At 26.4% G+C, this 26,207-nt stretch overlaps 3 protein-coding genes across 4 annotated transcripts in view; all 3 read left to right on the top strand.

Moving 5' to 3' along the window:
* Window positions 1-5,395, top strand: part of LOC148237082 (neuropeptide CCHamide-2 receptor-like) — a 153,462-nt gene extending 148,067 nt beyond the window's left edge. The window contains exons 6-7 of the mRNA XM_088183115.1: window positions 4,234-4,354; window positions 4,421-5,395. Of these exons, the coding sequence (XP_088039241.1) occupies window positions 4,234-4,354; window positions 4,421-4,796 (497 nt within the window). The 3' untranslated portion in view covers window positions 4,797-5,395. The remainder of the gene's footprint in view (window positions 1-4,233; window positions 4,355-4,420) is intronic.
* A 4,224-nt stretch (window positions 5,396-9,619) lies between these two features.
* LOC148237081 (uncharacterized) lies at window positions 9,620-12,003 on the top strand. The gene is made up of 2 exons (XM_088183289.1): window positions 9,620-9,756; window positions 11,178-12,003. Exon 2 carries the CDS (start codon window positions 11,187-11,189, stop codon window positions 11,820-11,822), a length of 636 nt encoding a protein of 211 aa, XP_088039415.1. The 5' UTR covers window positions 9,620-9,756; window positions 11,178-11,186; the 3' UTR covers window positions 11,823-12,003.
* Window positions 12,004-15,130: 3,127 nt separating this feature from the next.
* LOC148237080 (carboxylesterase 1C) overlaps window positions 15,131-26,207 on the top strand; it is a 29,609-nt gene continuing 18,532 nt past the window's right edge. Inside the window, exons 1-2 of one of the 2 annotated variants that reach the window (XM_088182818.1) lie at window positions 15,131-15,185; window positions 22,515-22,957. In XM_088182818.1, coding sequence (XP_088038944.1) covers window positions 22,555-22,957 — 403 coding nt within the window. In that variant the 5' untranslated portion in view covers window positions 15,131-15,185; window positions 22,515-22,554. Of the gene's footprint in view, window positions 15,186-22,436; window positions 22,958-26,207 lie in introns of both variants that reach the window. The other variant, XM_088182817.1, reaches the window with a different exon arrangement.

Here is a 26,207-nt window from a genome sequence, read left to right as displayed (position 1 = left end):
GAAATAAATTTATTTTTCAACCTAATACACACAATTGTATAAAAAACGAAATACATTCTAAATTCAAAATCAATATCCTGTTATAGATTTATCTAACTCCTATATATAAACATTATACGGAAACTCAGTGGATCATATCCATCTTCTGCTTCTTAGATAAACTTGCTTGGATATTCAATAAAAAAATATAAATATTTTTTCTGATACAAATAGTAATATAAAAATGTGACTTTTCATTACAAACTCTAACATTAAAAATAATGAGCATGTGTAAGTTTTAGAAACGCTGCTCTATTACAATTAATGGGATATACAATTGAGACAATTTAATGTATGTATATGTTTTAATTAATTTCAATATTATTGTTATCTGTTTATTTTTAACTGAGATACTTTGCAAACTAAGACAAGCTTAATACCTTCGATAATCTCAGATAACCTTGGACATATGACTACCTTAGCCACATATGACAGTAATTAATAGCGGTATCTCTAGGACCCAAATAAATTGCCTTATCTTATATCTAGTACATTAAACATAACATATAAGAAGGAGAATCCTTCAGATTAACAATTATAAACATATATATATTTTAATTTTATAATCAAATCAATTAAAATATATTTACATAGCTAAATGATTATAATATTATTCCATACGTTTAAACTACTAAAAACATATTGACACTGCCAATATGGACACACGTTCCAGCTAACCACAGAAATCCATTTGGAGCTAAATGAATGACTTATATATTTCACCTGTCGTTACTTTTGTTTTACTACAAACGCAAAACCAAATTATCGCAATTCACACATATAAATACACTCACACTTACAATAATACAAACGACATGCAAATGACGAGCACAAAAACACGTTAAGTCTACCGGAAAACTCTTCACAAAGGAATTTTGTGCGTTGAAAATTTGAGTTTCGTACCTATATATATACTTTGTGTTATATCTTTAGATATGAATCTGGATTTAATTCAACTCCTTGCAAAGGGTCCCGTGGGTCATCGTGGTGTTACTTTCTCACTATTCATGGCACTAAACCCGAAAGTCCGAAACCGAAAGGATTTTAACCTTTGTTTAGATATGCATGGGTGAAATTGCCGAATTGAGCGTTTGCACCAATAAAATACACAAGTGATGTTTGCCCGGAGCAGTATTAGAAATGGTTCGTTCTAAAACATGTATTAGGGTGTGACAAGAAGAGAAAATATGAAGCAATATTCAAAAGATATACTAAATTAAAAAAAATATATATTATATCATGTGATAAATAGTCGAAACTTTTGTATTAACCCAACAGTTAAAGCCATTAAATAATTTATGCAACACTATTTTGCCAGGTTTTAAGCTATAGCATTGAATTCCAAGGATATCAAAATAGATCTTAAAAACCAATATGACGTCTAGGGTTTTAGGTACACTTTAGTCATACTTCAGTTGGGTAAGCAAAACGAGTGGTTCAGAAAAATATTTGGCGTTTAGATTTTATGCTTTTTACTATATCGATAACGCACTTTTAATACTTACCTAAAAATATATATATGTTTAACGTATGTAACGTATGTTAAATTTTGCCTGAATTAATATATTTAAATTTATGTTTTTTTTTTATTTTGATAAAAACTATTTTTTTATATGTTTATAAATATCTACATATGGGGTTTATTCGTGTACTCGTGTGACCTTAAGTAAATCGTGATTTAAAGACTTATTTTGCATGGTGTTTATTGCAGAAATTTGTTAATTGTAAGCTGTAATAATAGTTAATATTACATTAAATAACTTTCCATGACTTAGAAACTTTGATTTCAGTCTGGTTTCTCACCACTTACTTAGTAGTTGTTGATGGTGATTACTTCATTGTAACGCGTAATTTTAACGCCTGTCATATTACCACGGAAATTTGCAATTGATAAATAAATATAGACCAAAACTTGTTATAAAGAGCTTAGTATATATTCAAGAGTCTATAACACTTTGAGCGGTATCGCCGTACTTGTACGGCGATCGATCTTTCACTGTTATAACTGAAGAAATAATAAATATTTTTTTAATTGATTAAATTTAAATGATTTTGATAGAAAATCACACGAATATATTTAAGAGTACAAAATAAATGAATATAAAAAATATTTAGAGGATCTGAATTTTAATTGAAAAAATTTACAAAGGCCAAAAAAGTATGTTAAATAAATTAACGAACATTAATAATAGAAAAGTAGTAAAAAAAATCAAAGCAATAAAACGCTGAGAATCACTTATTTATTTTTTTACTCCCTATAAATGGATTATAAAATAATAATAAATAAATAACATCAGAAAAAATTATGGAAAAATATTTTGAATTCAGCAACCAATAAGATAAGTTTTTCAATCAAAATAGTATATACAGTCGACTACGTTAATACTACGTTATAGGGGACTAGGCACCCATACAAAATTTGAGGTTGGTTTCTTTCAATTGTATTTTGTGAATTTAACGAAATCAGCAAATTTTATTTTTTTATTTTTTTTTATGTGTTAAATGCCCTTGTATTTAGTTTGTAAACAAGAACACGTACCCTATGTTCTTATTGCGACACGCGTGTGAAATATGGTCTTGATTTTTCAAGTGCCAGGGGAGTCAAACACAACAGTTTTTTTGTTATTTATTAAAATGCGTAAGCCTATAATGAATAAATGTTTTATTTTAAGATATTAATTATATTAAAAAAAACAAATATTTAAATTTTAAAATAACAATTTAGAAAAATTACGTATTATTTTAAATGCACTAAAATTTAAACGTTGGGTATAAAGTGTCTTATATCATATATTTAAATATATTTTTTGATTCATTATTACCTTTTTAGATTTTTAATAAATATGTATTACATAATTAAATAGTTTTATTATAAAAAAAATATAATGGTTGAAACCCCCTGAAAAGTGTATACACAATGCATCAAAAAACGTGTACATTTATTTGCTTGATCATATTTTTTTTCATAGCTATACAAAAATAAATATTTTCTTACTGTATTGTGATGAATATCCTTGGCTTAATATGTAGAAGTCAAGGGACAAATAGTAACGTAAACTACGCTATATGGGGGAACGCTATAGGGAACTTCGCGGTAGGGGTGTTTTACTGTATTATATTATTGTGATTAAATTACACAAATTTCACATTATCTATTAACATGTTGAACTCTATTAGTGTGCATATAAAATATAAAAAGCAAAACCAAATGCATATATGTTTTATTTTACATTACATTATAAGAAACTTCGCTATAGGGGGGTTTACTGTACATATATAATTAATGAAATTTAATCTGAATTAACCATTTAAGAAAATAAAAAATGGACATATATATAAATATATTTTATAATCTTTCGTTAAAACTTTCCAGGCATAATCCCAATGCGTTATAATATCAACCATGTAAGTCATTCTGACATAATAGAATATCGTTATTATATAATTAATTATTAATTTTGATGTGTATTATAATTGTATTTTTTAAATAATAATTCAAGTCTGCTGTTGTGGTTCGAGCCTGTGGCTCTGGGTTATTAATCTAGACTTTACGGATTACGCTGTTCTATCATTTTATATTTATTAACCCAATATGATCAATGCATAAATTTGTTTTATTAAAATTTAAATTCAACTCTGATAAAAAATCAATGTAAGTAAATTAAATAACACCACGGTAAGGTCACTGTTAATGTAGAACTGAGGGACGATTATTTAGTTTAAATAACACATGTCACGTATGAGTCATTTAATTTGCTATCGACACCAAGGACAGAAGCTAAAAATGACTCATTCTATTATATATTTAAGTAACAATGTATTATATATATTTTCGGCAAGTATTGTGTTTTATGTTCATGGCACATTGGCGTCAAACTGTTTTGGGCATATATTTACGAAGTACATTGTTTGTTTGGGCCTTAAGATATAAATATGGTTTTATGTATTAATAGATCCACGTGTATTTATCGTATTTTTTTCATGTTCACCTGTTTAAACATGTTATATTCTCTTATTTTTGTACATGTATGTTTAGGTTTCAGTGAAATTTGACGATCAAATAAAGAAGATAATTGTTTTATTATTATATACACACTAAATCATTTTATAATAATTTATTATTAATGCGTATAATGTATGTATTTTATTTTTTATTATTATGAAGACATTAATAAGTTATGTATATATTTACAGTGTTCGTCGCCTGCTTCCTACCTTATCACGTTTTCATGCTATGGTTCCATCTTTATCCGACTGCTTTGGATGACTATGATGAATGGTGGCACGCCCTGCGGATCGTCGGATTTTGCTTTTGGTATATAATATTCCGAAATATATTTTTTAAAATATTAAATAATTCTATCAGTATTTATCTTTCCAGCTTTTTAAACTCATGCGTGAATCCCATAGCTCTGTATTGCGTCAGTGGAGTTTTCAGGCAGCATTTCAATAGATACCTCTGCTGCATAAAACCCACTGGTCAAAGAATGTCTAGGAGGTCTCGTTCTCAAGCTTTAGAGACCAGCTTTAATTCTACATGTCGCAGGCACACCCAAGATACTCATATAGGCAGCTATAGATCTCCCAGACTTATGACTTCTGATTCAGTAGTAGTAACTACGTTTGAAGGCACAGGAAACAAGCAGAACAACAGCTCTTATCTACTCAAAAACATGAATCTTGGCTCTAATATGACCAAAGACGGTTGCTATTTAACTGCCTCTGGAGTAGGAGCTAACAAATCCATTATGAGATAGCTTTAAAGTTTGATATTACAACTCGAATGTCGGATCGTGGTTATAGGCTATAGGCTACAGGGTTGAAGCTGATCAAGAAATCATTATTTAGAAATTTTAAAATGATCTCAAAAACTGCTGTGAGTAGTTAAAAATCAATTAACGTACTTTTTAAATGTTAGATTAGATGGTAATAGTATTATTTATATATTTAATATTGTACTTAGATTAAAATGGGGAAATTGACATGCTTTTACGAAGTGTATCATTATAAATGTTTATTATATATCCAAGCAGTATTGATAAAATTTGTAAATATTTAATTAATATATACATTTATTATAAATAATCAGTAATTATCAGAATACATAGTCGTTAATGTTGTATACATTCGTTACTATCTGTGATTAATGTTTCGAAATTTGTTCTATGTCATAGTTGATAAAAATATGTTTAAAACATGTATTTCATATATAAACAATATAATTAAGAACAGATATGTTTTTATGATTAATTTACACATCATCTACTGTGACTAATAGGTTTCTTTAATTAATCATTTCGATGTAATTAGATTAGTCACTAAATAGGTCACAAGATCCTTTGTTTTTTTAATTAATGTACCATAATTTTCCTTTAGAATTATTCAAATGTATTTTATTAAGTTATTAATATATAAATAAATTAAATTATTTAAATGTATAAAATAATATTGATTTTTCAATATGCTAAAAAGTTGAAATAAATAAATATATAAAATGCAAAAATATAGAAAACTACTAAATTATATTTCTTTAACTTTTTTCGACCACAATCGCCCAGGAAGTCAACCAAAATCGACCTTTATAGCAAAAATATTACGTCACTACCATCAAAAATAATATATTAGATTAATAAAATAGTTGTTATTTACATATGTAAATATTGCAATCATTTAAAAAATAATATTGCATCTTTACGTACTTTTCATCGTTGAACACTGGTAAAAACCCATTTAGAAATCCGCAAAATATAGCATCACAATATTTTCCTCGTATACGTATTTTCCTCTATCGATTTTTTCGGTTAAAGTAATATTCGTACAAGTCCGTCCTTTATCTGTCCTTTCATCAATAACAACTAAAAGGCTCGAGCTTGAACATACAAATGTAATACATGGCACATTGTATCATATCAATAACACATAAACAATACAACGAAATATAGTGTAGGCTTTCTAAAATAACAATTGAAAGTCAAATCTTAATGTAGAGCATGTAGGGCCTAAACGCCATTTTTTTTTGTCAAGTATGCAAACTGGTCCAATAAATTAATTTAAAGAACCGGTTTACATACCTTAACAAAAAATAAATAATGAAACACATCTTAAGATATTTGATAAGAAGTTGGGAGAAATATTTTTTTATTTATATTTAGATTGTTTTGAAACATCTATAAACAATGCAGTGGTTGACAACAATTAAACTACAGTAGGTCTTAATTTTCATGTTTAAGAGATTGTATTTAGTGTTATCTTATTATTTATAATATTAATCAATCTTTACAAATTTGGTTTTCCTAAATTTTCCTAATCTTATAAATAAATATCGTGATAAATAATTAAAATAAAATTGATCTATGTCGTTTACAGCGACATTTATTAATTTTAAGCTGTAATAATAAATTTAAATTAATAAAATATGTGTAACTGTGAATATAGTCTTGTCTAGTCGGATATTGGAACATAAAGTTTTAGAAGTAAGCCAGAAACAAAATTCACTATTTCTGACCCACAACAATTTTTGGCTTATGTTTATTTTTATGCTGTACATAGTATTATGATTTTGTGTTTATGTTTATATTTTTATATTCGGTATGTAACTTGCCCTAGCTTACGATTGTGTGGTTTTAACAACATTTTAAACCATGCGAGTGATTTATAATGATAATATTAGAAATCGGTAGAGCACCCACTATTGCACAATAGCCACTCAAATTTTCAAAACGATTAAAATTAAATGAACTACTAGTCGAAAATTCTAGCTTTGATGAGTTTCAAGATGTACTCATAGAAAAATTTAAATAATACATACTTTGTAATTATCGGACTGCCACAAACCGTCATTTTTATTTTTATTTAATTTTTTTTCTTCTTCATAAGCCAGATTTATTTTTTGTCTAATTTTGTTATTGTAGATATTTTTTTGTGAATTATGTTTATATGAATAAAATAAAAAGGAATATATACTGAAAAGCAAAAATATAGATAAACGCTTAAATTAATTCAAGTTTCAAGTTTTGTTATTATCTCCGTTCCAATTTAATGTCGTTTATATATTTTAGCAGAAATTACAAATATGTGACACGGAATAAAATATTATATAAAAAAATATTTTTTTATTAATATTTAGATTTTAAATCTATTTATAAGTTGAATAAAGGTAACAATATTTTTATAACACATAATAACATATTTACATATAGTAAAAATGTGTATACCACAAAAATTTAATTAAAATAAAATTATAAATAAAAATAAAAAAATAATGTGCATATACAACTTATACTATATTTAATCAGATTCTTTATTTTAATAAAGTGCCAATAAATTTATGCCAAATAAATATATTTTTTTTATAACATATAAAATACTTTTAAGTATATGTATATACAAGATTTTGTGTAGTGTATCCAATATTACAGTTTTGGGTATCAGATTATCGAATTTCATATCAACGACAGCTGTACCCTCAAACAGCAATGCGTTTAATAGAATAAACATTCAGTATATTACTATATACATTTTGTAATAAAATCACAAGTACTTAAAATCCACACATTAAATTTTCAATGTGGTCATTTATTGTATAATACCTTTGTATAAAATTGTCCTTTAATACAAATGTATTTTACAAACAAACCCTCAAGAGAAATCATCACTTAAGAACCCATAAGAACAACGTACATAAATAATGACCGCAAACGACTTTCGAAAACCATTAATATAAATCACTCTAACTATAATAGAATTTATTAACCGTTTGTCATTACATAAGTGAAACAATACGCATTTTTTTTGTTCAACCCATAGACATTCGTTATTTTTATTTGCGACCATCAGGAAGCATTCACAATGGTTTAATTTATAAAAATTCACCCGGAAGACACTAATGCCTCATAAGAGGAGGTGGCTAGTATTAAAGTATGACAATACGATTTATTTTATAAATATATTATAAATATTTTATAAATATGAATATTCGAATTTTCGATAAAATATTAGTAAATTTGTAAAAAATCTTAAAATATAGCAATTTGTATACTTATGGAACACAGATAATCGTTTTTCTCTCATTATAAAAAATACATAATTCTTTCGAAATGCGAGACAATGAGACGCTTTTTCTCAACCAAAAAACGTTCATACGTCTTCTAAAAATATTTATCGGAGGTGTCTACTATGAGCGAAATTCTCAGAACTTCTCAGAAAAACGTCGAAAAAGTCCCTTTTTATCGTTTATCGCTAATATATATATATAGATAAACTTCAGCACCCTTCATCAGTTTAAATAAATGCTTATCGACCTCCAACGTGCATAAAAGAAATGTGCTGAGATATGAGAATATATAATGAATAAATATCCTCATATAAAAACATTCTCCAAACTTTTATTTCAAGATGCTTAATTATATTTTCTGATTAAATAACACTGCGAATTAAAGCGTCATAAAGAGCATATATCGTCTACGTGAAATGTGTTCATCATAACAAAGGCGAGCATATTTGCGGATTTTTTGCTGACTTCATTTATAGAGAAAGAGAGAACATCTACTTGCAATTAAAAACTGAGATTTAGTAGAAGTTATAAAAATAATAGAAAGACGCAGATTCTCAAAGATGTGTCATCTAGCGTCTGCTTTTGCTGATTGAATCAATCTGCGCAGATTTCCGACTGACTATATAAGGAGGGCCATGATCCGTGGTTGAAGTGTGAAAGCGCAGTCTCACGGGATGAAACTTTAAATGGGATGGAGTCTTCGATGGGGACGTCTGGCCAAGGACGATTTTGGCGAAATGAGCCTTGCAATAGTAGCTTAACAAGCTAAGGGTTTTTAAAATTATCATTTTGTAAGTTAATACTGTCGTTATTCATAGCGCCTGGTAGGAGGGGAAGTTTTTCGGAAATACAAGAAACTCTAAAACTGTTTTAATGTAGATCTGATGAAAACGAATTGTTTGATTTTAAATAAAATACGGTTGTAACATGTATTTTATTACCGATATTTAATATTTTATTTACGATAGTTCGTATTAAATTAATATGAATGAATATTAATATTCATACAAGATTTTATGGGTTTATCTGTGTGAAACTCTACGCTATTTAATTTAACTAAAAATACACTGCAAATATTAAAAATCTCTTAGCATTCAATTACCGTATATCTTATTAAAATACTGAATTTATTTCCTGCTTAAGCAGCTGCATATGTATACAAATGATTTTAAAACATCTGTTAAAATTAAAAATACCATAAATATTATTCTTATATTATAAAAAAAATGTTGTATACAAAAACCACTATAAATAATGAATGCAGAGTGTTAAAGACACTTGTTGTTTATTTTTTACACTGAAGGCATCATAAATAGGTCGAGATGGTATGAAAGCAGTGTCGAAATCATACACTCATATTTCATACCGTAAAACGCAGTAAATAACGTATAAAAATATAATAAAATAAAAATTCTGGGAATTGGTTTATCCACCTGTTCGGTATTTCCGAAGCGTTCGTTCGCTTGTAGTGCTCCAATGGTGGTTTGGAAATTTGTGACGTCATTGGATGTACACCAATGGTTGAATGGCTCCAATGACCGGTTTTGCGATGACCGGCCTTTGTATATAAGGTCACTTGTTGCAAATGATGAGCGACAACTCGGCGGACTCTCGTGCTGATTGGACGCGAATTATTTTTGAGGCAGACGAAAACAAATTAAAAAGTACGTAAAAAATATATTAAACTATTCATTGAAAAATCAAGATGTGTTTATTTGTACACCGGTTTTAAAAAATCTATAACATGTTTTCTTATCTGTTGATTTAATTTAAAATGAAAAAGAATACTCTAGACATCAGAGTCTAGACTCTAGAAAAACCTACGTATCGTTTTATATTAAATTTATTATTTTATTTATAATATATATGCACAATATATACTAATAAAAATAAAAATAAATAGTTGTTTTTGTTTTAGCACATATGTATATATGTATATTTATTGATGTTTCTTTTAGCAGTATCATACTTATAATACTGTTTTTGCAAAGTTTTAATTCTATGAAGAGCTTAAATATTTTATTGCTATTATATTTAAAAAATAATCCAATTATTTGTATAAATAAATATACAGTAAAAAATAACTTTATTTAATTTGGTTGTTGAAAGCTAAAACAAAATACTACATAATCCTTTTCTTAGAACTTTTGATGGAAACTCAAATGCCTTTGACACATTTTCTTGGGAATAAAATTAGTAGTGGTTTTATATTGTCTTAATGCAAATTCGGTATAGAATTTGTAAAGAATAATAATATTTTCATATTGTTAAGAGACATCTCTTGTACAGACTTAATCAAATGAGAGGTAAAAATATAAATTATGAATTAAATCTGATTTTTTTTCAACTTTAAATTTGCACATTTTTTTATTGTAATGTTGGTTCAATAAATATTTAATGTATTTTTAATATATGTCAATATGTAAATAAAAGCCTTTACGGTATTTTCTACTTAAAATATTTACATTAGACTTCTATATTATTTTAATATTATATTTTATACACAGAGTACCCATAAAACGTTTTTCAATATAATGTTATGAAAAAATTCTTTTAAAATGTACTATAAAAATATCAATATAAAAATTATAACTCTGGAATTATTTATAAACATTATTAATATAATTATGAAATACTAGAGATAATAACAAAATTAAGAAAGTTCCTATTTATATATCTATCACACATTTATGAAACTATGCATTGATAGAGGGGTTAGAAATTTAATTTCGTTTGGGTTTTTGTTGATTTAAATAATATTAGCTTTTATTATTTTAATTATTTAATGCGACTTTATGAATACTATCGTATATATTTCAAGATAAGAATCACGTTTTTGAGTCAAAAGTTTATCTTATAATAATAAATATTCTTACACAACAATAATGAAGTTTGATCGGTAATTAAAGATGTAGTGTAATATATTTATTTAGATTAAATTAAGACCATTGTTACCTAACAGGTTACCTTCAATGCGTCATGAATGTCGAAAATGTTGTATTATTTCAATACATATACACATATACACAAAAATATATTTATCACGTAAAAGCTATTATTAATAATTATTTTTTTTATTTTTAAGGATACCAAAATGAAGTTCTTGCTACATTGCGTGAGCATGGTTGTCCTGGCTAATATAACATTGGCTCAGCGTCCTTTTTATGCAGGAACGAAACCGATTGGCTATCCTGAACTACATTCTCGCTTCCAAACTAACGAGACGGAATCAACGACAGTATTGGCTAACAGATTAGGAGAAAGCGGTGGTGCTGGTGCCTCTAATGTCACCACAACTACAGAAAGATTGCCGTATGATGCTTTAGGACAGAAGGAATTGATCGATAGGATCAAAACTTGGCCTAGGGAGCAATGGCCTTTCTGGTACCTAAACTATGTGGCTATTGAGGAGCATAGGAGGAATCGTCCTACACAATCAGGCAACAATTTGCAAGTTGCTGGCCAAGCTAACGTTCAAACGATGCCCAATCCTAACCAACAAGGAGCACAACAACCAGCTCAAGGAGCTCAACCAAATCCAACGACGAACAACCAGAATTGGCAAAATGCGCCTAACAATGGTCAAAATATCCAACTCCAGCCTCAACCTTCGAACCAGAATTGGCAAGTTCAACCAAGCAACAACCAAGGGTGGGCAACAAGATCTGGAAACAGTGACAGGAGACAAAACCAGAACTGGCAGAGAGAACAACGCACCTGGAGTAACTAAAATAATTTAAAATAAAAAGTTTATTAAAACATTTGATAAACAGAAATGTGATTTTTCTATCATATCAGTCTTATGATTAAGTGTATATATTTATTATATGTTTTTATTAATATTATGAAATGTATCTTTCATATATTATGTATTTAATTTTTATTTGATATAATTAAATAAGTTTAATATATTACTGAATTTTAATATGTAATTTAATACCTATAAGTATTAATAATGAGACACCTTTACAAAATAAAGAATACCAGCAAATATATTTTTTTTAAAGATTTATTAATATTTTTATGTAACAGTATTTTTATTTATTAAAAATCTCTCAATTTACGTGGTACTCGTTTTACACGGTTAGGAACTAAATATATTTGGTTTCACACATTTAACGCAACTCCCATATTTTGATCTACATCTGAAGCCTCTCTCAATGCCCATGCAGGATGTCTCGAGTTGCCACTTGATTTTAATCGTTATCTTTATCAGTTAAAAAACGTTAAAAAATACACGACTGTTTTATTATACATTACATACTCGATGTTTTTTATTAGTAAAATAAACAACAATATTACTTCAAATATTATAAGATAAATAATATACTTTAATTTGACATTCGATTTTGCAATTTAGTTTATCAGTGTTACGAAACGGTTATGAAAGGTCATGGAACTGTTCTTATCAGGTAATTACTACTACTAACCAAATGTTTAATTTTTGTCGATTTATTTTAATGTTTTTGTTTTGAATATAAATATGATAAAAATCATGATTCTAGTATATATGTATATTCTATAGAATTTCTGTAAGCATTAGCGTAAAATATTAAAATTCGACTTGCGTAGAAAATTTCTTGGAAGAGCATTCAAATGGCATATTATAAACCAGTGATAAAATTATGTATATTTATTACACAGAAAGATTTAGAATAGTGACTTTAAAATGATAAATGAAAATAATTAGTAATAATAGTTAGATAAAAAATATGTTTTTAGTAATGACTATGAACTAAAGACACAAAAATAAATTATTAATAATTTATTTATTTTTTGTGAATCTTCCATTAGCATTACATTTTGCTTAAGCAAACACAATCAGCAGCTACTAATTATTTAGTGAGACACAAGACTCAAATTAAGTCTATAAATCAGTGACATCTATACAATCAATATATGTTCGAAATAGCTTGATTTTATTTTTACTTATTAATTAAGATCCGTGAGATTAAGAAAATCTATGAGAACCTGATCTGTGAAACGATCCGAATTTTAGTCGTATAAAAGTAAATTTCGATTTTATAGACAGGATGAACCATTTATTCCACTGTGCTATTGTGGGCTTCATTCTTTCCCTGTGTTATTTTAATCGTGCTAGTTATATGTAATGTTTAATAATATATTAAATTTTACGTACAATTAGGGCATTTTTTTAACAAAAAATATGCTGGAACTCACTTTTTGTCAAGCATTTTACTAAAGAAAATTATATTTAAATATCATTTTAATTAAATTTAAAGCATAAAAAATTAAACAAAATTTTATTTATTTCTGCTTTAGAAGAATAATTAAGTAAGTCATATTTTTTTGATTGGTGAAAGATTTTTTATATTGAAAATATTGAATTAAAGACAGCAATGTCTGGTTTCTTCGATTAAATCATTTTGAGCACAAAATTGATATTTTACAATTGTTTCAATAAAAAATTAAGGTCCCTTTGGCTGTCAATAATAATCGTTAAATAATTGCTGTTACAGCTTTAAAAAATCAAAATAAAAACCGTTTGGGTTATCGAAAAAGAAAATTGGCTCTAAATCGTTTTGCATTCTGCCGATTCCCAAACGTTTTTTTTTTTTATAGAAGCGGATTCTTAGAGCACCAAAGCAAAGATAAAGCCGCCGGCCGGTTAAAGTAATAGACAATCGTAAATTCGCAAGGCGTTAAAATACTTTCGATCTTCTCAGATAGTATGCATTTTTTCAAACATCTGCCACAAACACATTCGGAAAGATTTATTATCTGTTTCTTTTTTTTTTATTTATGCAAAAATAAGTATTATTTTAAAAATTTAGGCATAAACCCACCTTTAATTATGCATATTTATAGAAAGGCAATGGTTGTAAACCTCTTAAAAATATTCTTACAAATTTAATTTTATATAATAAAAAATGCTTTATTAAATTTGCGGGGAAATTAGAATTCTTGATTTGATAATTTTCTCGAGAAATAATCTCGATGATGAGTGTGAAATACAGGGACGTTACTTAGGGAGGACAGGTGGGGACATCCCCTCTTCTTGAATTAGGCCAGAAAAATGCATGTCATTTGATAAGATGCTATGAATCTTAATAAAATCCAAATATTAAAAAATGTGGTTGTTTTTCAGCAAAATATTTTTTAATATACGTAATTTTAGTAAAATCAAATCAGAATACCTTATCACCGGTATATATATATATATATATATATATATATATATATATATATATATATATATATATATATATATATATATATATATACATATATATATATATATATATATATATATATATATATATATATATATATATATATATATATATATATATATATATATATATATATATATATATATAAATATAAAGTAGTTTTACCAGTGAAAATACATATATTTTTTCTGGCAAGTTACATTTTCACTAGCGAAATCCAAATACATTTTCATTAGTAAATATATATTTCTACTAGTAAAAATATCATTTATCTGACAGTCGTGAAACGTCTATTTGCTACTCAAACCCAAACCTAACCTAATGAAAGTTGAAAAACTAATTATAGTTTTAGAAGTGTTATTAGGTCAAGTCTAAAATACAAGCTAAGCCAACTCATCTTTCAGGATAAAAGCATTTGTATGTTACACCATGTTTATTCAAACCGAATTTTGGTCAGTAGAAGGGTGCAAAAACAATTATCACTTCTCAGAAGTCAAAAATTCACGTCAAAAGCAATAAAATCAAAAGCGATAAATATATATTTTTGTTTTTTAAGCAAACAAAAAATTGAGAACAGATCTAAATAATAATAAATTTATACTCATATAAAAAAAATATTAAGATAAATATATTTGAAAAATTAAAAATGGGAAGCTTATAATATATGTACCAAAATTTAAAAATACCTGCACATTAATTATTTATTTTAATTTTATATTTATCGTTATTATGCTTAAGGAGTCATAAGGTTATTTTTCAACAGCATATAATAAATAATAATATGATAGTCATATCTTACAGTAATATAATTATTATTAATCTAATATTGATCAATTATATGTTCAGTTTTAATATTGAACTTGTGCAGTGAATGTGTCTGAGTGATATCTGTGAAAAGCGTAATTAAATTTTTTTTATTATAATAATAAAATAATTTACGTATAAACAATAGTATCGTTTTTTATTTGTTGAAAAAATATATATTACGATATATTGTGTTTTAAAATACTTAAATTTATCTAGTGAAGTAAAATAACATCAACTATACGGGTAGATATTTCAGCAACGCTGACTAACACTTGATATGTTTATTTTTAATAAATTAAATTATTAAATTAATTTTATTCTAAAACGTACGTTACAATATACCCCACAATAATTATTATTAGATTTGTATATGATTTTTTATATACCGAAAGTTTACTGGTGGGATAACAATAAATAAAAATATTTTTTTAGTATTAGTATAAAAACATAATATAAATATATTATTGGTCAATTTTATTTTCAGTTTTAATATCGGAATTGTGTAGTGAAAGTAATATGAAATATTACATTTACTACGCAATTCTAATGTTAAAACCGATAAAATTGAGAAATATGAAATCTACATTTTTTTTGTACTTATTATATTTACTGTATATTGAAATTATAAGCTCATTGAAAAAAATTTTTTTTCTGGCGGACGGATAGAGACGGCTGGCAAATTGAGTCCCTGCACTACTATCTTATAAAAGTTATTATAATAGTTACATTTTGTTATTATTAAATAATGAGAGATCGCGGACGAGGCTTCGCCGGTCGTCGTCTTCCAAGTTTTCGAAAATGTGCTTTTTAATAATTTTTTATTTAAATATAATTTATTTAAAATATATATATTCATATCATAACTAATTTCTTACTAAATTTATAATACAGATCAATACTCTATTTAACTCAATTGATTATATATAAAAAAAAACACTGATCCCACAATATATAAAACATAAACACTTTTTACCTATGTATTTAGCACAAATTTTTCACTTTATCGTCCTACATATTTAAATACTATTTGAGCAAAGTAATTTGTTAAAAAAAGCAGATGAAACCTTTATATTTTTCCAAAAAAATATAATAGATTAGAGGTGGCCATGACATAACAAGTCGCTTACCTGTCACTAATGAAAACAAGTTTTATTATGTTTTAATTAGTTGCATAAAAAAATAAAATCATATTAATACTTAATGCGTCTTACATAGTACATTTTTCAATTATATATTATGTTAAAAAAAGACTACATAAACTCTCCTTTCATTACAAATCTATAATATAATTTTAAGATCCTTCCTGGCGCGAATATTTTAAAATGAAACTTTCTCTGTTTAATTTTGTACTCTGTAAATCATATTTTTTTGTTTGAACGGTGTATAATAATAATACACGTAAACAAATGAAATATATTTAGCTATAATTAATAAAAATAAAAATATATTTGGCACTATGATTTTCAAACCTCCGCTACTGAATTCTTTTGTTGTCGACCAATGAAAAATAAGTATTCAAATATAAAACAAAATGGCTGACAGTAACGTGACAGTTGTAAATAATTTTGCTAAGCGACAATAATTTTCATTATTTTGGCATGTGCGTTGTTCGATTTACCTGAATATAAATATTCGGATTGCGAATAAACTAGGTATGTTATAACTATGAAAATGAAATATATACATAATGTGTAAGGATTAAAATATTATATTTATTTAACTAGATAAACGATCATAAAACGATCTTCGTAATGAAATCTTAAAATTTTGAATTCCCGTGGACGGGCTCCTAGGTCGAAAAGTGAGTTTTTCCTTTTACAATACATAAAAATTATCATTGCTTCTGATTTAATACACATATTTGACTGAATATAATTACTCGAATTGCAAAGAAAAATAACATCGCGAACGTATTTGAGCCAGACACAATATAATTTTTAATTTAATTTCCAACCTATGGTCACCCTATTCTCAAGCCAGCGCTGATTTATTATTGGTAACGTTCTCATATCAGTGTACACAAATTCGCGGAAAACTCGCACCCTTATTTCCAACACAATTATGATGAGCGCTGACTTATTGGATTTATTAGAAACTTAATTCGTAATTTGATTCTCTTGTTTATTATATAATATTTCCCCAAAAAATATGAATACGGCAATGGTTACTACATCTTTATTCAATATCTTAAAAAAATGTTTCGACTCTAAAATCCTTACATTTTTTTGTAAAATTTGCAAATATATATCAACATTCAACAATATATTACAGCATAAATTTTGCAATAACATATTCAGTTCAACTTTGAATAAATAGAAATTATTTTTTTGATCTTTTTTAAAATCAATTGATAAAATAATAATAATAATGACAATACCAGTAATACCGGTATTGACTATTTTTCTCTCGGTAATCGCGTTTTTATTGCATCGGAAATTATAGGCATTATTTTGTATACGTCTGTTTTATATATATATTTACAATCACTTGCCACAATGTGTCGATTTAACAAAAAAGCTGAATAATTGAAATTATATCACAATCATGATGACAAGTTTTTTTTTGTATTATGTACCCAAAGATCAGTACATAAAAAATATAAAGTTGATTATTCAGCAAGCACTGAGTTGCGAAAAGCAAAGGCGAGACAATTGAAGTTATAATTATCTACGCAACAGTCATTTCTTACGAGATTAAATACAAAGTCCAAGGTCACTGCTATTGCTTCATTTAAGTTTACTATTTTAATAAAATATAGTAAGCCGCTTGAATACGATACAACATGGAAAAAAGTTTTATGATATTAAAGCTGAAAAGCTATGATTTTAAAATTATAGTTAAAAACACATAATTAAAACGAAATATATTTGTTAATTAATAGTAAGCAGTTGTGACACATTTTACAGGAAAATGGATGCAAATTCATATTCCTGCAATTCGATGAATCAATGACGTGTCTTTATTAGAATGATTTTCTATGATGTCAGTTACAAAATAGTTATTGCCAATTTTACATTACACATTTTTATTACCCACGTTTTAGGAACTACTGTTGCAATATTTATCAGTGTTGAATTTAATCGATGTGAATAATGTGCATTAAAAATAATTATATTATATTATGTAGGTTCCAAAATGGATTTAAGATTCAAAGATTCACAAATATTTGTTCTAAATATAATTTATCTCGTAATTTATTAAAGCAAATGTACTTTTTAAATACATACCGCATTTATTCATGTGGCTTTAACCTTTTTTCTTCCAATTTATTTTCGAGCAGCCCAAAAATCATAAATATGTTCAAGACACTCGAAGTGCAGGTCTTGCATAATACTCTGAAATACATATCGTTTTGATTTGATTGCATCACAAATATGATTATTTTAAAGATCTGGTAACAACGTAACAAGTGTCACTTCTGGCCATGTAGTTTTTTCTAAGATACCTCATCGCAAAAGTAGCCAAAATAATGCTTCGGGCTCTTTCTCTTGAATTTTGGTTGATGCTAGTGAATCCAGATTTTATCTCAAATAATATGTATTCATAGAAAGCCATCACATACAGCTTAATCAACTGTAAAGTGGTAAAAGTATATATAATAAAACAGGAAAAGGCGTTGCCGTACTTTTAATTGTTCGTGGCGTCGACGTCGCGCTGGTGTCAGGGCGCGCTCGTCAGCGTCGGCGTACCAATACCTCTGTTCAATATCAAAATTATCACTCTCTTAGTTATTAGGAGAAAAAAAATATATTAAAATAACACAGCACCATTATATATATTAAGTGACTCATTGATATAAAAATATATTAAATATAAAAATAAATATTTTGCACAAATTAAATAAAAAAATCATATCACAGTAATTGGTTGTCAATTACTACCGTGTGATGTGTTAGTCCAGCGTATGTGTGTTTTGGATGAAAAGTGGAAGCTCTGACGTTCACCGCGTTTTATATTGCTTATCTGTTCCATACTGACACCTGTCGGGCATTTTTCAAACTAAATTTTGCACTGCTCCTAATATAAAAAAATCGCACTTTTAACTCATCTTCGTGATAATAAACTAAAATATTTAATTAAAAATATATATATTTTTTAAGAGACATCTCTTAGCTATGTTAATAATTTATATTTTTTTATAATAATTTAAATTAAAAATATATACTTTGAGACATCTGTTAACTGGGCGCGAAAACTATACGTCTTATTCGTCTACAAATAAATTGTTTTATTTTACACAGGGAATTAGCGGTTCTTGGATTACAAAATCCATTTTTATTATTTATTATTCTCGTACTTATAATTGCCCTAATTTACATAAAATACATTTCGGGATTTATTACCTTACATTACTCTCGTTTTCGCGATATTAGCCACGCATATATTACACGGAAAAGTCGGAAGTTGTTACGGAAAATTCTCTTCAAAGAGCACACACGTGGCGCCACGTGAAATGTAGTATTTGGAATATTATTGCGTTTCCGTGACATTTCGCTACGTAGATCGAATGTTTCCTCTGCGATTTTTCGTACACGTGCCATTTACATACATATTAAATATAGGGCTGATATTTCACTTCGATAAGGCGAAATTATGCAAACGGAAAGGGATAATGTATTCGCATAAAACGCTTAATACCCTGTTAAGTATACTGATTTGTCTCGGGGTCCGAAATTAATTATATTGTAAATTTTCACGCAAAAAGAAGTCGTTGACTCCTGACCTTCGCACGAGTCACGATTGCTATGCTATATACATTTTATATAATCTTTGAATAAAAGAGCTTGTTATATAATCTATTATGTAATATTATTCTAACACAAAAAACTAATTTGCATACCATTTTTATTGTATTTTTTTTAAATTGGATTGTATATATACTAAATGTATGTATTTTTACAAATTATATCAAAGTTAAATTTTGATATAGAAATGTTCAGTATAATTCATTGCCATGTAAACTATTTTGCTTATAATTATTTTAACAAGTAATCTTGAACAGAATAAATGTATATTTAAAAAAATTACTTTGAATTTAATCACTTAAATTAAAAACAATTTAAGTGAAATTTATTCGTAATATATTTAAAAATTTATTTTTATTTTATACATAAACAGTAACTTTAGTATTGAAATATTTGTTAAAAAAAGAGAAAAGCTTATATTTTTTAAGTTTTATGTATTATATATTAGATTTGCAATAATTTTTATTATTACCAATATAATATTAATTTTTTTAATAGATTTAATTATTACAAATCAAATATAATTTATTTTTGAGGCTTTAGTCTCAAAAAAAGATTTATGAATATTTTAAAAAATAACATCAAATTAGTTGAAGTTGTACATAATTCAAGTATATGGGATGTTTTTTATAAAAATATTTTTTATAATATAACCTTTTATAATTTTCCATTAATATATATTATTTACCCAATAAGTAAAATATTTGTATGCAAATATATTATGAACTTTTGTTGAACTAAAAATCCCTTTGAAATAAATATGCGAGAGTTTTAACCACTTCTACAATTTTTTTTAATTTACAAAACATTCCAATGACCACTTTGAACTTAATATAACACACCTAGAAAGTAAAGCTTTTAGACGTTATTTTGTACAATACATAATGGAAGAGAGATCTCCTAATCAAACAATTGTGTTATTAATAAAAATATCGTTCGGACTATTTAATGTACTGAAATGGTAATCACTAATAAGTACCGGTAAAAAAATATTATTTAGAAAGGACGCGCGCTAGACAAAACATTTTACTCTGCGCATAATAGTATTGTTTTTTTACTATTTGGTTACCGATCGCCGGAATGACTATCCGGACCGATTCTCTTTTAAGGCGTAAAGATATCTTTTGTGTGTGTCCAAGAAGCAATGAAATTGGCTCGCAATCATTCTTATCTGCGATTCGATAGAACTGTTTCAAACCAGTATTATACTCCCAGACAATCCCAGGCACTCCGAAATTACATCCGACAATAATACAACTCGAGACGCCCGTAAAGACTCTCCGACTTTCAAGTCCTGCCACTTAAGCCTTTTCACTTGATAGCGACACTACATTTCTTTATAAAATAAGCTGTTACTAATTTTTCTGGCGTCTATATGACTGCAATGTAACAACTTCTTTTCTGCTCCAAAACCTGAAAAGTCAATTTAATATCTGATATATTTATTAAAGTCATACTTATTATTATAATATTATATATTTCATGTTACAAACATTATTTCAGCATTTTTCAATTATTATTGATGTGGCAAATTTTAGGGGAAATTCTGTTTTTTTTAATTTTACTATATTTTATTGAAATATTAAAGCAAGAAAATAGCTAAATATAATAATTTTATTATTAACAAGGTATATTAAAAAAAAATTAAAAGCATATATTATAATTAAAATTCTAGGGTTTTTTAAAAGTTTTTTTCATATATGATAATTACATGCATTTATGTGCACTTGCTTAGATATGCCCTCAGTGATTTTACTTTTTTTTTTATAGTATAAACAGTTTATGGGATGAATGGAATATTAAATATTAAAGCAAATATTTCAGTCTTTAAAACCTCATCGCTCGAAAACATTACCGTTTTTATTAGGGTCTGCGTGACGTCGCAGAGTTTACTAGGATTTTACAAAGTCGCAACAATGATCCGCATTTTCCATGCGAAAGTAGCAACTACCGCTGCTGTAATTCATCGCAAACTTATTTCCATTGACACTAAAAGGGTTAGATGTTGTTATTTTTAAGTTGTTAAAAAGATTCTAGAACTATTTTTTTTATAAAATGGCTATCGATAATTATGCGCGCGATGGAAGCTAGAAAAAAAGCAGATGGGAAATTTTTAGATCATTTGGAATAAAAAATTTTAAGTAATCATATTACAGTTTTATTTATAAAATTAAAGGGTGTATAAGTATTCTTTATATTGATTTTCAAAATATCCTTCGCATTTCACAACCAAAGCAGACATCATATTAAATAATAAGCGCAATTTCGAACTCCATACCAAAGTTTGAAACTTTGTTATTGCTTTGCTAAAATTATAGATCCAATCAAAGCGCTGATTCATAAATCTAAAATGCTTTTTGTATAATTTACAAAATAAATTATTATTTTATTTTATATACAATAATAATTAAAAAATAAATACTTTTGCAATCTGGCGATTAATCACAACCCTATATTCAACATTTTACACACAAACGCGTATAATAATTTTCTCGTCTTCGATGTGGTTAAATTTGAGCACGAAACGTTGTTGCTTGTTTCAACCCCATATGGCGTGGGGTGGAAGAACTACTACGTTCGGGTTTCGTTTTCCATCAGTGCCGCGGAAACCCTCTTCTCAGCAGCACGTCTGAGGGGATGTTTAAACCCTAATAAACTTTTATCAACTTCCATTAGAAGCGAACTATGAAATAAACATTTACTGAATATAAACAAAATGGATTCTACTATTTTGATAATATTTTTGATGTCACTGTCGATGGCGAATTCGGCTAGAGAACCACCGACGATCAATCTGGCAGCTCAGGGGATGGTAATGGGAACTTACAAGACCGTGTTCAGAACCCAGAAGATAGCTGCTTATCTGGGACTTCCGTATGCACAACCTCCCGTTGGAAACTTGAGATTTAAGCCTCCTGATGTCGAAAATCTACCCCTTTGGGAAGGGGTGAGAAACGCGACTCAACCGGCACCTTCTTGTCTTCAAGATATCACTGGAAGAAGAGTGATGAAAAGGCACGATGAACTTTTTATGAAATTGCTGAACGCTCAAGCAGAAGACCAAGGAGAGAGACTCTACGATGAAGATTGTCTTTACTTGAACGTCTACGTACCTGAAGGTGAGTTATTTTTTATGGATTTTTTTTATAGGATTACAATCTTAAAAATCGCGGAATTCATGAATATTCACAAATGGTATTAGCTGTAATTTAAAATGGGACTATGGGTTGCGTGTTTTATTCACCCTAGTGCGGAGGAATACGCACATAAAAAATAGTGTGTTGTTATGTATCATGATTTATAAAAAAAATAGGAAAAGATAAAATATTAAATATAAATTATATAACCCAATTTTAAATACTTGTTAAATCACTTTTTTTATGCCTTAGTATCACGAAAGTCTGTTGACTTTAATAAGTCTATATTTATGAAACTCTAGTTAATTCAGGAAAAAAAAATTTCTTATGTAATTAAAAATTTAGTTATTATTAAAAAAATATAATATATATCAATTGACATTACTTTATATTAAATAAAATAATACATATTAGTCTATTTTTATTAAAATAAAATATATTTTAGCAATGGTAATTTAAATATGTAGTTAAAAATTTATTTTATTAAATCTTTGATATGACAGAAAATATTATTTTAATTTCATCTTGTCATCCGATGGTTTTAAGTACTTTTCCCGTGATGTTTATTAATTTTTAATATGTAAAATTTATGTCTTTACCGTGGGTTAATTAATATAAAATCCTGCAAAATTTTTTTTGTTATATTTAATTTATATCTTTCAATTATTATAAAATCTTGCAAAAAAGTTTTGATAATTTATATTATCTTGATAATTAATTAGTCTATTTTTATTTAATTTATATAAAATATATGTATTTATTCAATATTTATTATTATTTCAAGTTCATCTTCTTAACTGACAATTTCAAGTCATTTTTATGTCATAAAACTAATACACGAAGTGAACTCTATATAAAAAAAGTATATTACAATTTTTTCATTAAATAAAAAATGTGATTATATCTGAAAAAATATTATAAACTAATTATAAAAGCTCTTTTTAAGTCCTTGCCACTAATCATACAGTAATATTTCAAAATAATCACAAAACATAATAATAACACTCTCTGTCTTTAACTCTAATCACTGCTATGATTTTTTTAGTGGTGACTAGCATATGGAAATTTGCCCTTGATGGAAATGTGTTATTGTGTCATAAAAGAAAATGGCTTAAAATCGTATTATATGCGGTGTATTTTTTTATGTATAATTTATTTTTTAATAAAATATTTTATGACTCAATGTTTAATAATGTAGATACTATAAATGAGCTTTCTGTTAATGTTTTTATGTTCATCTAGAATTAATAAAACATTAACAGATGTATTTTTAAAGTCAATATCTTTTGATTTTATGTCGAAATTTAGAAATAAAAATAAAAATACAGTAATAACTTAAGATGACTAAGATTGAGATTGAAAAAATATAATTTAATCATTTTGAAACGTTTGCTGTTAAATTTTAGATAAAAACTTTTTTTTAATTTTAAAAATATAAGAAATTAATATTATTATATTATTTTTGACACAGATTCATTAAAAATACTGATATTTTTTCTTTCATAAATATAAAAATACTGTTAAACTTACATAGCCAAATGTTAAAACACATTTATGGCAAATAATATGTTGCAGCGGTTCAATAAAACTGTTTAAAAAAGGCTAATTAGAAAGAAACAAGTTAACGAGAATATACTTATTTCTTTTAGGTATTTTAAAAAAAAATTTTGAATACAAAAATACGAAAAACCTTCAGATCTAAAATTATTTATGGAAATAACATGTTAATAATTTAGTCTTCATTTTTAATAAGCATTAAAAAATCCACTTTTACAAAGAAAAATATAATATATATTTTTTTTATTGTTTAACATATCCATAAAAAATAAAATTATTTTTTTCCTCGTTAATAAAAAATATGACTAAATGTCAAAATACATTAATGACATATTTATTTGGGGTCTTTATTTTTGCAACGGTGCTAAAAAATTGTATTTAAAAATCCGCATTTATTAGGAAAATACATATTTTTTCCCTGCTAAATATAAAAAATAAAATAAATTTACAAATCTAAATAAAAAAAATTGCGAGTTTCTTCATGCAATACACTTTCGATCCAAAAAAATTTTCATTTAAAAATTCGCATTTATAAAATAAAGTATTTCAATATAATGTTGATCAAGAATAATATTCTTTTTACTCATAGCCAAATAGTAAAGCACATTTATGCCAATAATATATTCTTTATTCTCGCAACGTTTACATACAAAATTCGCATTAATTGAAGAAACACATAACTTACTTTTTCCTTTCACATATTCATAAAAAATAACATTATTTTCCACTCTTGAATTTAAGAATACGATTTAACATACATATCTATGTATCAAAACGCATTTATGGCAAATAAACGTGATTTATTTAAAGTTTTTATTCTTACGATTCAAATAACGGTTCAAGAGAATTTGAATGAAAAAATCCGCTTTTAACCAATTGAGCGGTATGGCCGTACATGTACGGCGGTAGATTTTTAATAAATAAAAAACATTATGTTAATTTTATAATGTTTTTTTATTTATTAAAACATTAAATTATAATAAATAACCATTATAAGTAAATAAACATAACAAAAAATATATAAAAAAATATTGAGAGCCTCTAAATTGATATAAAAAAATTCCACAAAAGTGAAATATATAATATTTCGCTTTTGTGGAATTTTTATTAAAAAATTATAATATAAATTATTAGAACACACTAACACAAAAAAATAGTAAAATTAATCGAGGCAATTACACGTTGAGAAACATTTTTCATTTTTTAAATTAACTCACTCTCAGGTGTATACTAACAAATTAACACATGTGTTTAAATTAACTCACTACTTAAAGGGTTAAATATCAAAATTGTATCTTTTATTTTTATAGATTCTTTACAACAAATTACTAATATATTTTAAGCATGTTTTTTAAGTGGAATTATACTAACACGATTACATTGATTTTTTGATAAAATATCGTGAGCACTACTTATGCGTGATTTAACCAAATTACTTATATGGGCCAAAAAATTAAGATTGAGTCCAATGCCATTTATTGAAAAACGATGGATCGAAAGAAAAATTAATACCTTTGCATGTACCATAAATCATTTTATTTATATGTAGTAATAAAATTAAAAGCATGCAATTAACGAATTAGATTATTTTATTAAGTTACCGTAAGATATCGTATGCATGCGAATTAAATACAATTTTTCTTTAACAACAAAAGTTTCACTTTTAAGGTATGCA

Source organism: Plectrocnemia conspersa, unplaced genomic scaffold (assembly GCF_051122295.1).
Source record: "Plectrocnemia conspersa isolate PC_06_02 unplaced genomic scaffold, ASM5112229v1 ptg000003l, whole genome shotgun sequence".
NCBI lineage: Eukaryota > Metazoa > Arthropoda > Insecta > Trichoptera > Polycentropodidae > Plectrocnemia > Plectrocnemia conspersa.
This window is presented reverse-complemented; position numbering and strand designations above follow the sequence as displayed.

Bases quoted from the DNA above. Each gene is read 5' to 3' on its own strand.
- LOC148237081 (XM_088183289.1), top strand. From the start codon at position 11,187: ATGAAGTTCTTGCTACATTGCGTGAGCATGGTTGTCCTGGCTAATATA.